The following is a 12,797-nucleotide window of genomic DNA, read 5'->3' as shown; positions in this document are numbered from 1 at the left end:
TTTGGTTAGGCAGTTTACTAGGTGGGGAGACACATTTCAGAGTAGAGTGTTGAAAAAGGTCCAAACCTTTGAAGCAGAGTCCTTGAGGTCGTTGAGATTGTCCTGTAGGAATGAATGGAGATGACAGATGAGCTGGAGAGGATGGCACACAGCAGCAGAAAGGGTGGGGGAGGCTGGCCGTCACTCAACACATCCCCATAAAGACCTTCAAAGACTACAACTTTCACATGGTTAGAGATGAAGAGACTGGACTACGGGAGCCTAACGTTAGTCTACACTCTCTCTCAACCTACATGTGCTCGGAGAACGGCACTGCATCAACTGAGCATTAACTCGCATCTTTGGTCTAAAATAGAGCATACATTCTGAAAACTAACTATGGGAGTTCATGAAGATGATTAAACAAGCTAAACTCATCTAGGATTCATAAATAAAGGGAATAGAAGGTGGTCATGTACACTTTGGTATGAGGCATCGCTCATAGAAAATTGCAACAAGATTCCTGGTCACGGACAGACAGATCCCTCTGGGAAGGCCATGCCCACACTTTTTTCCTGGTTGCCTTTCTCTAGTTGCTGGTGACGCGCCATTTTCTGGATGTTGAAGGAGTCGTCCGCTGGTCACTCTTGCTGAAAACACTTCCGTGGCAGAGAGCGATTCAGGCACGAAAAAAAAAAAAAAGCAGGATGGACAAAAAAAGCAAGCAGTGGTGAAGATGAGCATATTCTCGTTGGTGATCCCGGATCTGTGACGCAGGAAAAACAAGGAAAACATTCCAGCTCCTCCGGGAGTCGCAGGCGTGAAGGGCGTGTGACTTGATCAGGATTTCTTCCAGTGGAAACATTCTCTCATCTCCATGTTTAGTGTAAAAAAAAAAAAAAAAACACGTATCTGTATTTATATTTCTTACGTTTTGCTTTCTCAGCAAGTAATATGCAATGAATCAAAAAAAAAAAAAAAAATTCTCCAAAAGAGGGTGATTTACAAAAATAAATATTTATATTTACAATCTTACAAAAAAAAAAAAAGTGCGGTATACGAAAAGGAACAACTTGTGAGGCACTTGGGAAGATTCTCTTAGCAAGTAAAAGTGAGGAAAAAAACCGGAGTATGTGCTAGAATTTAAGATTTCGGCAAGTCCTTGGAATTTTAGCATAAAAATGTGACATCTACTGAAAAATATTTTTCCCCCAAAAAATAGTCCATATGATGCAAAATCCCCCCCCACTGCTCTCCTACAACGGCTGGGCTCCAGAGGCCTCCTCTCAAACTCCACTGGGTGACGAGGAAGGTTTGGAAAACACGTGATCTCCGACAGGTAGGGACAACAGCAAAGAAGTGCACAGCTCTCCTCAGGCCATACTAACCTTAACTGCAGAGGAGTGCGACGGTGACGAGTGAGTGTCAAGCTTTCGTCTTTTTTGCTCTGCTGAGAGAGGAAATTCAAGGTTCAGGATCTAGAAACGTGTTTTTGCGTTTTACAGTATATTGTGTTTCGCTAAGGGCGAATGTAGAATCCACTAACAGTTGAAACTAAACCCAATAAAAGAACACACCAAGTGGATTCTTAGCTCTGAACTTTAAAATTTATCATTAACACTAAAATAAGGTCCAAACAGAGTCACACACAAGCGTAATAAACCATATCAGGGGCTTTCGCACCGGAGGAAGCGCTTCACAGTTCCTAGACCTGTTGGCGGAAGTTCCCGGATTTTGGCGTGTTCCCACCGCAGGAACTAGGAATGATTTTAGCTCTAGGAACTCTTTTGGAGGAACTAATTTACTCCTCCTTCAGAGTCGGTCTAAACCAGCGCTAAAGAACTACAGTGACGTCAGTGTTCGTTTATTGGCCGAACGCACGTGAAACACCAGCAGAGAAACGAACTCTACGAACATGTAAAACAGTGATAGATGAGCCTCTTAACCTTTACGCTGAGGATAAAATCCAACACGACTTTGAGGAGAACCAAGAGGAACATGATTATGTATTTCTGCTCAGCAACACTGGACATCAACCACACGACATACGCTAATAACTTTCCATTACTGTCTACTTTATATGTATAACAGTTCAGCGACAGGAAAACGTTCCTAGGGGAACCATTAGTTCTCGGGTGACAACCCTGGTGGCTAGTTCCTAGAACTAAGTTCCTAGCACTAGCCGGTGCGAAAGCCCCTCTTCAAGCGGTCCGAGCCGTCTTACCCCGTTCAGACTCGACTCCCTCGGATCTGGGCACGAGGGACTTCAGGCTCCCGGCACCAGCGCTCTTCTCCAGCTTGCTGCTTTCCTTTGTCTTGCTGTCGCTGGACACGTCGCGTTCCTTGGCCCACTCTTTTTCAGCAGATTTCCCGTCGATCTTGCTCTTCTCTTCCTTCTTGTCCTCCTTCCTCTTCTCCTTCTCGGCCTTGGGCGTCTTCTCCTTGCTGTCGATGGGCTTCTCCTCCTTGGATCTTTCCTCCTTCTGTTTGTCCTTCCCTCCTGCCTTGGCCTCTGGAGTGCTTCCTGGATTCTTTTCTTTCTTATCCTTTTTCTCCTTAGTGGTCTTCTCTTTATCTTCCTTCTCTTTGCTCCCTTTAGTGCTGTGGAGAGATCAGAAGTGTTCTGAAATGTTTTATTTACATTTTTTTTTAAGCTTTGAAACCATTAAAAATTGAGGTGTTTGATGGCTTTCATTAAGAAATGGCATTTATATCACAGAACCCCATGCAAAATATTGTTAAAAAGATCAAAAAGAGTTGGGGATTGACACAGCTGGTAAAATGTTACATAACATGTAAGATCTAATAAAACTGGTCTCCCTTGACTTTTTTAAAGCAACGAAGGCTTAAAGTCGAGACAAAAATCTTGTGTTGTTTGGGAAAAGAGTGATGTTAGAAAAACTCATCTAATATAAAATTAATGAAGGGAAACGTTGCTAGTTTTAGAACAGAACAACATCTGCATACAAGCACTCCCAAAATGAGTTTGGCTTTGAATGCATTACAATGTTTGGCACATATTAAATTACAATAGTAAAGAGTAAGCTTATTTTATGTTGTAATTGTATTTAATTTATTTCTAATTAAATGCAATATTTGGCAGCGTCTCTCTTTAGTTATGAGAAAGAACAATATTCATCCACACAGTCACGCAGAGCCGAAGCACAACCAAAACAATGTTCTTCTGCAAAATGCTAACCGCTAGAGGGCCAAAAGTTACATAGCGTAACTTTTAAGTTTATCTGCTTAACTACAAACCAACATCCAGCCTCAAATTTGTTTTTTGTTTTTATGTACATTGTGTTTTCTAGAAGACAATAATCATACAAATAAGATTAACTAGTATTTAGACGTTTCACATTTAAATGTTGCTACCGTGCTGCAAATATTGAACATCTATAGATATAGAATATTATATCAGTTTGACCTCCTGAGGTTGACTAGCAGAGATTAAATCACCTCATTTCACTGCCTATTTGGTAAATAGAAGAGATAATTTTGACTTCCTATAATTTAAGGCCTGTTATGTTCCCTAATAACCACTATAACTAGCCTAAGTGAAACTAGTCTGCACAAATGAGATGAAAAGGAAAACGTGTAAACCAAACGTCTGAAAGCTAACATTACGCTAACTTTGCTTTCTAAAATCCCCTGAGCTTTGAATTCTCCTGACTTTGTAGTTTCATTACGTAAACAGCGCACATCGTGACCTCTCGATCTTCTCATCACAGGTGAATTACACTTTCCACTTTCCCTGACCCCACCAAACCTGGTTAAAACACTCATAAACCCATTACAATCTCATCCCATTCCACACAATCCCTGAATGGAAATTAATGGGGACCTTTCCTCCCCAGTCTCCAAGCGACTCCCATTGAAGTATTTCTATCGAAATGATGTTTTACACAGCCAATTTGATGGGCCATCGTGCAATTGTGTGTTGTAACAGCCATGCCTTTCAGAGATGGTTCCTTTCAAGACATTTCTCTCTGCAATTGCTCAGTTTAATAGAATTGTAAGAGGATTCTTGCCTGGAACACTGTTCAATTTGATTACGCAGTTCATAAGGAAGGTAGACTTTGATAAAGGATTGATTTATTTGGCGAGTAGTTTGAAATAATAAGCCCCTGCTAAACTTTCTCACCCCAGGGCTTTAACTTTTAATGAGATTATGTAAGAGATGAGAGCAGTACATCATCCTCGGGTGCGGTACCTGTTTGGCGTGCTGTTTCCGTTGCTGCTGCTCACTTTATTGGCTGCGGTGCTGTTTTTGCTGGCAGTTTTCTGAGCCGCCTGAGATTTGTCCTTGGATTTATCTGCGAAAACACCAAGCCGACATGCACGTCACACAAGGGCAGACCTCATTATTTTGTCCATACCTACCAAACGTGACCGACTAATTGACAGAAAAAAGTCAAACTGAGCCAATGCTCGTCCGTTTGGTGAAATAGCGACGTAGTAATGGCGTTTGCTCTTGATTTAAATACACCCTGCTATAAACACTGATGGGTGCTGGGAAATTGCAAGCATCCTTAGTGTGCATTTGAAACCTCATTAAAAGTGAATGAAAAACAGATTGTGCTTCACAGAAAGTAAATTATTTAAACACTTCTGAAAGTGTCCTTTGAGATTTAAGAGAAAAAAAAAGTTAAAGAGAGAGAGGAAAGAATGGTCACTTTACAGCAGCGTACCAAAAGGGTTATGCTAATACATTTTACTCCAAAAGAGGGGATTTTTAGATTTTAAACAGCAACTGTTAGCAATATGTGCACATTTCATTCACACTGAGTGCTAGTAAATTATGCTCAAAGCAATTAACATCACAGCTACTGATGGGATGTAGAATTTAAGTGATGATGGGGGATTTCTACCGCAATCATGAAATGGACAGAGCCAGTTAACTCCTGCTGAAATGCATCAACAACTTGCAGCAACACCATGTTTCATAATAGAGGTGCTGTTACTTGGGTTGTATGTGGTTTTTAAGTTTAGTTGGACTCTGTTTTAGTGCCAAACATAGTGGTTTTCACAGAATTGTCTTCTAAAAGGCTGTCACACTGCTTCCAGCAAATCCAGGCATTTTCCTAAAAGTGGATATACACTACTAGAGCTGCACGATTGATCGATAAAAGACCGTGGTCTAAATTGTGTTGCTAAGTGGCTTCAAACAATAAGACTCACTGTGTTGAGCTTTATAACAATTATTTGTTTTTTTGGCTGTAAAGGTATCCAAACAGTTGTTCCCTTGTCTAATAAAACATAAAATATAAAATCATCTTTGTTGTTTCCAAGGTTTCAATGAAAGTAAAACCGGATATCGAGGGTAATGCAGATATGACGTCATTGACAAGTGAAGCAATGACACGGGCCGTCACACTGGTTAAAACTGCTGATTTCTTTGGATTTAAACATTGTTGAAAACATTTGGAATAATGCATCAACAAAATATATAACACTGTTTTAGTGGTTTTTGGATATCTGAATCCAAAAATCTTAACATATAGTGCCTTTAAGAGACTTTCAAAAACAATAAAAAAAATCTGGCTGACCAAAACCTTTTGAATGGAAGTGTAATTTCTTAAAGTCCTCCTGTAGTCAATTTTTTCATAAAAAAAAAAAAAAACATTGTCATGCCTTAAAATAGTTTGAATGTAACTCTACACCCTTGCCTCATTTAGTATACGAAAATCTATGAATATGCAAATTATGTTGATCTGATTGGTTACAGGGTAGTTTGTAATCAATAATAAGTAATTGGTTACACATGGTTTGTCTTCAAGCATATTAAAACACCACATAGACAAAAGCTTGATTTTCACCACATGAGGATGCAACCAGCTCTAGCCTTTTTTCTTCAAAACAACTTCATCTCCAAGTTCAAGCATCTTCTTGGTCATCATGACACTAACTTCTAACCTCCCGTTTAATTTGCAACCCCTCACATCGTCACACTGATATTACGATGCAATCAAAAACCATTAGATTCAAAAGCAACATGGGATTTTGTACCCCGTTGACACATTTAGGGCAACACCATGTCACAAGTAGCCTCTCTGCAGCCGCGGGGTTGGCCAGAATCTGTTTCCGAACAGCCTGAAGTCATGTGACCCGCACTGCTGTTGTGATCAGTCCTCGTGGTGTGCTTGTTTCTGTGCTAATGGGTCTGTGGGAGGCTTTTCTGTTCTAATATCCTCGGCAGTTTTACCCCAATTCACACAGTAATTGCAATTAACTCCCTCAGGGTGGCGATTCCCACAGCGAGTGCCGCACGCCATGGCAACGTGTTTCATTTTAAACGAGTGTCAAGACGTTCTTCAATGATTGGACAAACAAGCCCAGATGCTACCAAATCAATTCCTGGACAAAATCTGGGAAATTATTCAACTCGAGTCACCTGAGTCGTCGACGGCCCCGTCCTCGGCTTTGCCAGCGCTGGCAGCGGCAGTGTTCGCAGGTTTGCCCGTGTTGCCCGGTCCGTTCTGCAGAGTGCCAGGCGTGGCGCTGCGCACTGGCTGCTCCTTATGGTGGAACTCATTTTCAGGCACCATGTGCACTTTCCTGCCTTTCAACTGGCCAGAGTAGCTGCAAGTCACACACACGGTTAAAATCACGGCAGATGGCAATACGAAATGTAATGTAATGCTCAAAACAAAATCACTCAGAAATGGATGGAATCAAAAAGAAATCCTCAGGAGGGGTTGTGTTCATTGAGAACAGGTTTCAAAACAATATTATCGAGAGACTATTTTCGAGAGGTTTGATTCCCTCCCTTCATTTCTTGTTGATTCCTCGTGTCTACAGAGGAGCACAAAGAACAGGGCCCACGTCTGCCCAATAAGCGGAGGTGTGCTGAGAAATCCCACTGGTGGCATGAACGCAACACAATTACGTCCGCTGTTAATACGACTTCTGCAATGGAAGATATGCCAATTAAAAACAAATCAGCTCCTTGTTATGAAGGGACATCTAATCAATTTGCAAATGCATGACATCAACATTTTCTGTGAACCACGTTGAGCTGCCCGAACTAAACGACAACACTTTAAATGCAATACACACTTGTTTAAAAGTTTGAAATCATTAAGATTTGTTTAACATTAAGTCTCTTCTGCTCACAAAGGCTGCGTTTATTTGATCAAAAATACAGTAAGAACTTCAATATTGGAAAATATTACGAATAACTGAATGAAATAAATTTGAAATAACTGATTTGATCTGATGATGATGATTTGCGGCTCATGAATCATTATCATCCATGTTGAAAACAGTTGTGCTGATTAATACCTTTGTGGAAACCGTGAATTTTTTTGTCAGTATTCTTTGATGAATATAAAGTAAACAAAGCATTTATTTGAAATAGGAATCTTTTGTAACATTAAAAATGCATTTACTGTGATTTTTGATCAATTGTATCAAATATATTAAGAAATATTATTTCTTCCTGAATCTGACTGATCCCACATTTTGAATGGTGGTGTATGTGTGCAACATTATGAGCTGGCAGTGACATCATGGCGGATGGGAAAAGTGGACTACAAATATACTTCATTCAACACTAAAATATCAACAAAAAGTTAATAAAATTGAATATTTGTGAACTTTGCCATTAGCTATTGGAATCATTCGAGTTGATTCTCTCATGCGAGTCGTGCTGAGATTCTATTTTAGGATGTTGTCTTTAAACGTTTTTTTTTAGGCGGTGTCGTTCATGAGAACAGCAGTTGCTCTTGGGAATCACTGAGGCATGATCAAGTCCTCTTCACTAATTCTAGCTCCAGTGGAGCAAAACAGCCCATTACAGCTGATAATTGATAAGATTGCCTTATCATGACACTGAAGGCCTTCCGGTTGGAAAAGTCCAATAGCTGAATGGACTGTGTTCATTAAGCAGCAATGAAGAGGCTCTTCAAGAGGCCAAGCCTTCTCTTGCCATTCTGGTTGGGATTGATGGCACTGATTTATGAGCCTCCGCATCTCGCCCTCAACAAACCTCATCGCTTTTCATGTGCCTGTGATGACCGGCCACTCTGGACGGTCTTCAGCGGAACCAGTCCGACACATTTAATCAATCCCACTGCAGAGCGCAAACTAAAAGCGGCAGAAAAGAGCAGAGAATAAATCTGCCTTAATGTGGGTAACCTCTGCCAAGAGAGACGCCCGGTGACTCCCAGCTGAGAGTTAAGGAACAGCTGATGGTTGGCATAGGGGGACTTCCCTCATTAATGATTTATTTCGGCAATTAACGGTAATGTTTTAAGCCTTCCTGCACTTGCACATTTGTAAGAGTGAGTGGATTTATTTGGATTTATCCCCAGCGGTGCATTTAGGAAAACCAGCTCAAGGCTACGAGTAAATATATGGAGAAACAGTGAATGCACATTATTATATGTGTCAAAGACTTGCGTAAAGAGTTATATTTTTCTTTTTTGCTGAGATTCAAGACTTCATTAAGGTTTTCCTCGAGAACTGGGATGAAAGAAAAAAAATTATATAATTCAGTGACCTTTGCAATAATCGCAATATTACAAGGAAAATAATTATAATAAAAATGGCGGTTTCAATCAAGCTTCAAATGATTACGTCAAAGCCTTGCAAAGATACAGACTCACTTCCTGTGATCGATCCTCCTAGCCAAATTTGATGATGTCACAAGCCAATGATTTAGTAAATCGGAACAATGTAAATAACTTTTGATTATGATCAACTGTCAGAAAATGTATGATTGTATGATCAATGAATGCTTAAAAATTTCAAATTGGCAGAGAATTTATAATCGTGTCACTGAATCATCCAGTTTGGATCAAACCTCAACTAAATTGTGACAACTTTTTGAGAAATTGCCTTATACGCAGAATCCCAGCAGATGTTATAGATCCCGCACACCCCTCTGAAAGGAAGCCGCTGGACATTTCCAATGGCTTAAAACGAAGCAAGTACAATTGAAACGTGGAGAACTGTGAACTACCACCAGTCAGACTCCTGAAAGTGAAAGATAACCAGTGTGGTGAAAGCACTTCATAATGCTGAGGCCAGCCGGCTCTCGGCTCAGTTACCCCATGGCTAACGCATAGAGGTCGGGCCTCTTCTCTTTCTCCTCCTGGCAGATCTTGTGAACGCGGCACTCCAGAGCCTGGCCCAGGTTCAGCACCTTGGGGTACCAGGGCAGGATCTTGGTGAGCACGATCAGGATGTTGCGGATGTGGGTGTACTCGCCCGTCTCTAGGCAGTGAACAGACGCCTGAGGGAAGAACCAGAGCTTTTCTTTACAGTCCATGACAAAAACACACATTTACACAACACCGTTTTCAACTAAAAACGTAAAACTTGTCATGCGTTTTGGCCGTTCATTCACACGACAACGGCGTTTTGGGTTCCTGAAACCGCAAACCTTTGAAAACGGGTTTCAAAGTGCACGATTTTCAAAGCGGTCTCCGTGTAAACAACAAAAACACACATTTAGACAAAACACAAAGCCTGATATAAATAGTCTGTAATGCCATGAATGTTCAAAACTAGAACTGCAGAGTTTTTGTGTAGTTATGCACATGCATTCTGCATATGACTCAATATATCATGGCACAACACAAACCACGAGGCCACGGCTATCAAACATTATCCTTTGAAAAATAAATGAAAAATCCTTAAAGCCTTGAGAAAGATTTTAGTTTAGTGCAGTAGTTTAGTAGTTGCATTAAACAATTCGGCCTGTTTAGCAGAATTAGGAGGAAATATTAATACATTCATTCATTAATAAAATATATGGCAACACTTCACAATAAGGTTCATTAGTTAACATTAGTTAATCATTTACTAACATGAACTAACAATGAGCAATACATTTGTTACAGTATTTATTAATCTTTGTTAACGTTAGATACTAAAACTCCAGCTGTTCATGTTAGTTTACAGTACATTAACTAATGTTAACAAATACAACCTTTGATTTTAATAATGTATTAGTAAATGTTGAAATTTAACATTAACTAAGATTAATAAATGCTGAAGAAGTATTGTTCATTCTTAGTTCATATTAACTAACGAACCTTGCTGTAAAGTGTTACAAAACGTATCTGTTAACAGCTCTAAAAAAATGATATCACACATTGTTGTTGTCTGAGGAGCGCAACACTAACTTTAGTCAACTTGTAATGCCACTTGTGGACAACATGCCGGAAATTCTCATAGTCCAGCTGATCCGCTTTGTTCCCTCCGTCGAAACCACTGGCTCGGAAAATAGTCAGGAACCCTGGGTAATTGCCACACTCCTAGAGAAGGAACCGCAAACAAATAAGACAAAACAAGCAAATAATCCCAAAGGTTTCTGACAGGCACATTTACCCTAAAACCTTTTAGAAACACTTTTAGCTGGTAAAAGTAAACATGAAATGGAAGATGATTGAACTCTAAAGACCAGTTTGCTCCTGATGAACACTTAAACACTCTGATCCTTTAAGGAAGGGACACGCTGCCAACTCCTTTTCCCAGACACACTGATTTGGCCTCGACTAGCACACACTAGAGACAGCACTGACAGAATAATTAAACGAGAGTCAGTTGTGAGAGCACACCGCACCTTCTCATAGATGGCCCTGTCGCTGTGCCATCGGGTCACGGTCTCCAGCATACAGCAGAGGAAGCGCCCGTAGCGGCGGGACTCGTTCTCCGTGCAGCTCGCCACCGTGTAGATGATGTCTGAGAACACCTAGATCAGGACACACACGGGGGACGCCGGCATTCAACACGCATTTAAAACATTAGGTGATTGTACATATGTGCATTTGTGAAGACACTTTGAGAACGCATTGAGCATTTCACGTAAACTGAAATATACTATAAGATTGTACTCGTATGAAAGGATCAGAATAAACAAAATAATAACAAAAAATAAATAAAAGCACAGACTCATGATTCTCTAATGAACATGGAAATACATCAAACACTGATAAAAGCACATTAACAAACAGAATCCTCGATGAGCTTGCATCTCTTTGACTGTGGCCACTGGCACACACACACACACACACACGGATATCAAGCGACTGGTTTCAGTCACCATGAAATAAAAATGGACAGATCTTGTTTTTATGGTATGTTGCAGTGCTTTGTTTTTTTTACATATTTATTTGTTGTTGTTCCAGAAGCCGTTTCACTCAGATATACGGCACAACAGGGGAAGAAAAGACTATCACAACTTTTATAGCCCTGCAATAGCACTTTCCAAGAGAACATTAGTAAAGACTGTTTGTTTGTAACATTGTCTTATATTTCAGTGCTCAACGTTTAACATAATTTGTCAGGAGGTCTTTTTTTCAAACTTTGCACGAGGTTAGTTAATATTTGCAACCTTGTTACCGAAATCTGGGACATGCATGAGCAGTTTAAAAGCCTGATTTGTTGATCACATTATGAATCTTAGCAATTAACATTATGAACAAAACTAAAGTCTGGATTAAAGTTTGTAATAAAAAAATAAAATAAAATAACACCACCACAATGGTAACAGGGTTGCATAACCTTAAATTATAAATGTTGGTTTGAAGCTATTGAAAACCATATTTCCTATAAAAACACATACATGTTATGTTAAAAACATAAAATTACTTGAGTAACAACATTGAATGGTTGATATTTACAACAAATGTGTAAAAACGAAGCAAACGGAAGTGAATTATTTTCTTGTGTTCCCATAATGCTGTAGAACGTGTCTAAATCAAATCATATATCGAATATCTTATCTTTTAATTCCTCAAAATGATGTGGTAAAAGGGTTTGATCTCTAACGTGACCCTGCTGAATATTTTGTTTTGGTAATTCTGAAACTTAATTCTGAAACTTAATTCTGAAACTTAATTCAGAGCATAACTGAAACTTAATACAAATAACTGAAGAAATTCAACAAACTTATGATGTGAAAAGACATTTTTCATACACCTTTTATGTTAGATAATTGCGTAACACTTTACAACAAGGTTCATTAGTTAATGTATTAAGAAACATGAACTAACAATGAGCAATACATTTGTTACAGTGTTTATTAATCTTTATGTTAGTTAATAAAACTCCAGCTGTTCATTGTTTGCTCATGTTAGTTCACAGTGCATTAACTAATGTTAACAAATACAAGTTTTGATTTTAACAATATATTAATAAATGTTGAGACTAACAATAACTAAGATGAATAAATGCTGTAGAAGTATTGTTCATTCTTAGGTCATGTTAACTAAAGGTAGTTAACTAATGAACCTAATTGTAAAGTGTTACCAATAATTGTTTAACTTAATGGTTCTCTTTCTGAAGAACATGGGATTTGCTTTTTTTTTATCATTTTAAGAGAAAAAAAAGAAAAGAAAAAGGAGACACCAATTTGTAGCCTAAAGTGAAAGTGTCTAAATCATATCATATCGAATATCTTATCTTTTAATTCCTCAAAATGATGTGGTAAAAGGGTTTGATCTCTAACGTGACCCTGCTGAATATTTCGTTTTGGTAATTCTGAAACTTAATACAAATAACTGAAGAAATTCAACAAACTCATGTGTGAAAAGATATTTTTCATACACCTTTTATGTTAGATAACTGCATAACACTTTACAACAAGGTTCATTAGTTAATTTATTAAGAAACATGAACTAACAATGAGCAATACATTTGTTACAGTGTTTATTAATCTTTATGTTAGTTAATAAAACTCCAGCTGTTCATTGTTTGCTCATGTTAGTTCACGGTGCATTAACTAATGTTAACAAATACAAGTTTTGATTTGAACAATATATTAATAAATGTTGAGACTAACAATAACTAAGATGAATAAATGCTGT

General features: G+C 38.8%; 1 protein-coding gene across 2 annotated transcripts in view; it reads right to left on the bottom strand.

The window, feature by feature from the left end:
- thoc2 (THO complex 2) overlaps positions 1-12,797 on the bottom strand; it is a 107,471-nt gene that overhangs the window by 15,163 nt on the left and 79,511 nt on the right. Inside the window, exons 26-33 of one of the 2 annotated variants that reach the window (XM_084429987.1) lie at positions 10,553-10,681; positions 10,113-10,244; positions 9,033-9,217; positions 6,374-6,561; positions 4,193-4,295; positions 2,204-2,580; positions 1,368-1,429; positions 67-102 (exon numbers count right to left, since the gene is read on the bottom strand). In XM_084429987.1, coding sequence (XP_084286113.1) covers positions 67-102; positions 1,368-1,429; positions 2,204-2,580; positions 4,193-4,295; positions 6,374-6,561; positions 9,033-9,217; positions 10,113-10,244; positions 10,553-10,681 — 1,212 coding nt within the window. The remainder of the gene's footprint in view (positions 1-66; positions 103-1,367; positions 1,430-2,203; positions 2,581-4,192; positions 4,296-6,373; positions 6,562-9,032; positions 9,218-10,112; positions 10,245-10,552; positions 10,682-12,797) is intronic. The other variant, XM_084429988.1, reaches the window with a different exon arrangement.

This window comes from Rutilus rutilus, assembly GCF_951802725.1.
Source record: "Rutilus rutilus genome assembly, chromosome: 14".
Taxonomy (NCBI): domain Eukaryota; kingdom Metazoa; phylum Chordata; class Actinopteri; order Cypriniformes; family Leuciscidae; genus Rutilus; species Rutilus rutilus.
The sequence above is the reverse complement of the archived record's forward strand: the minus strand, read 5'-3'. Positions and strand labels throughout refer to the sequence as shown.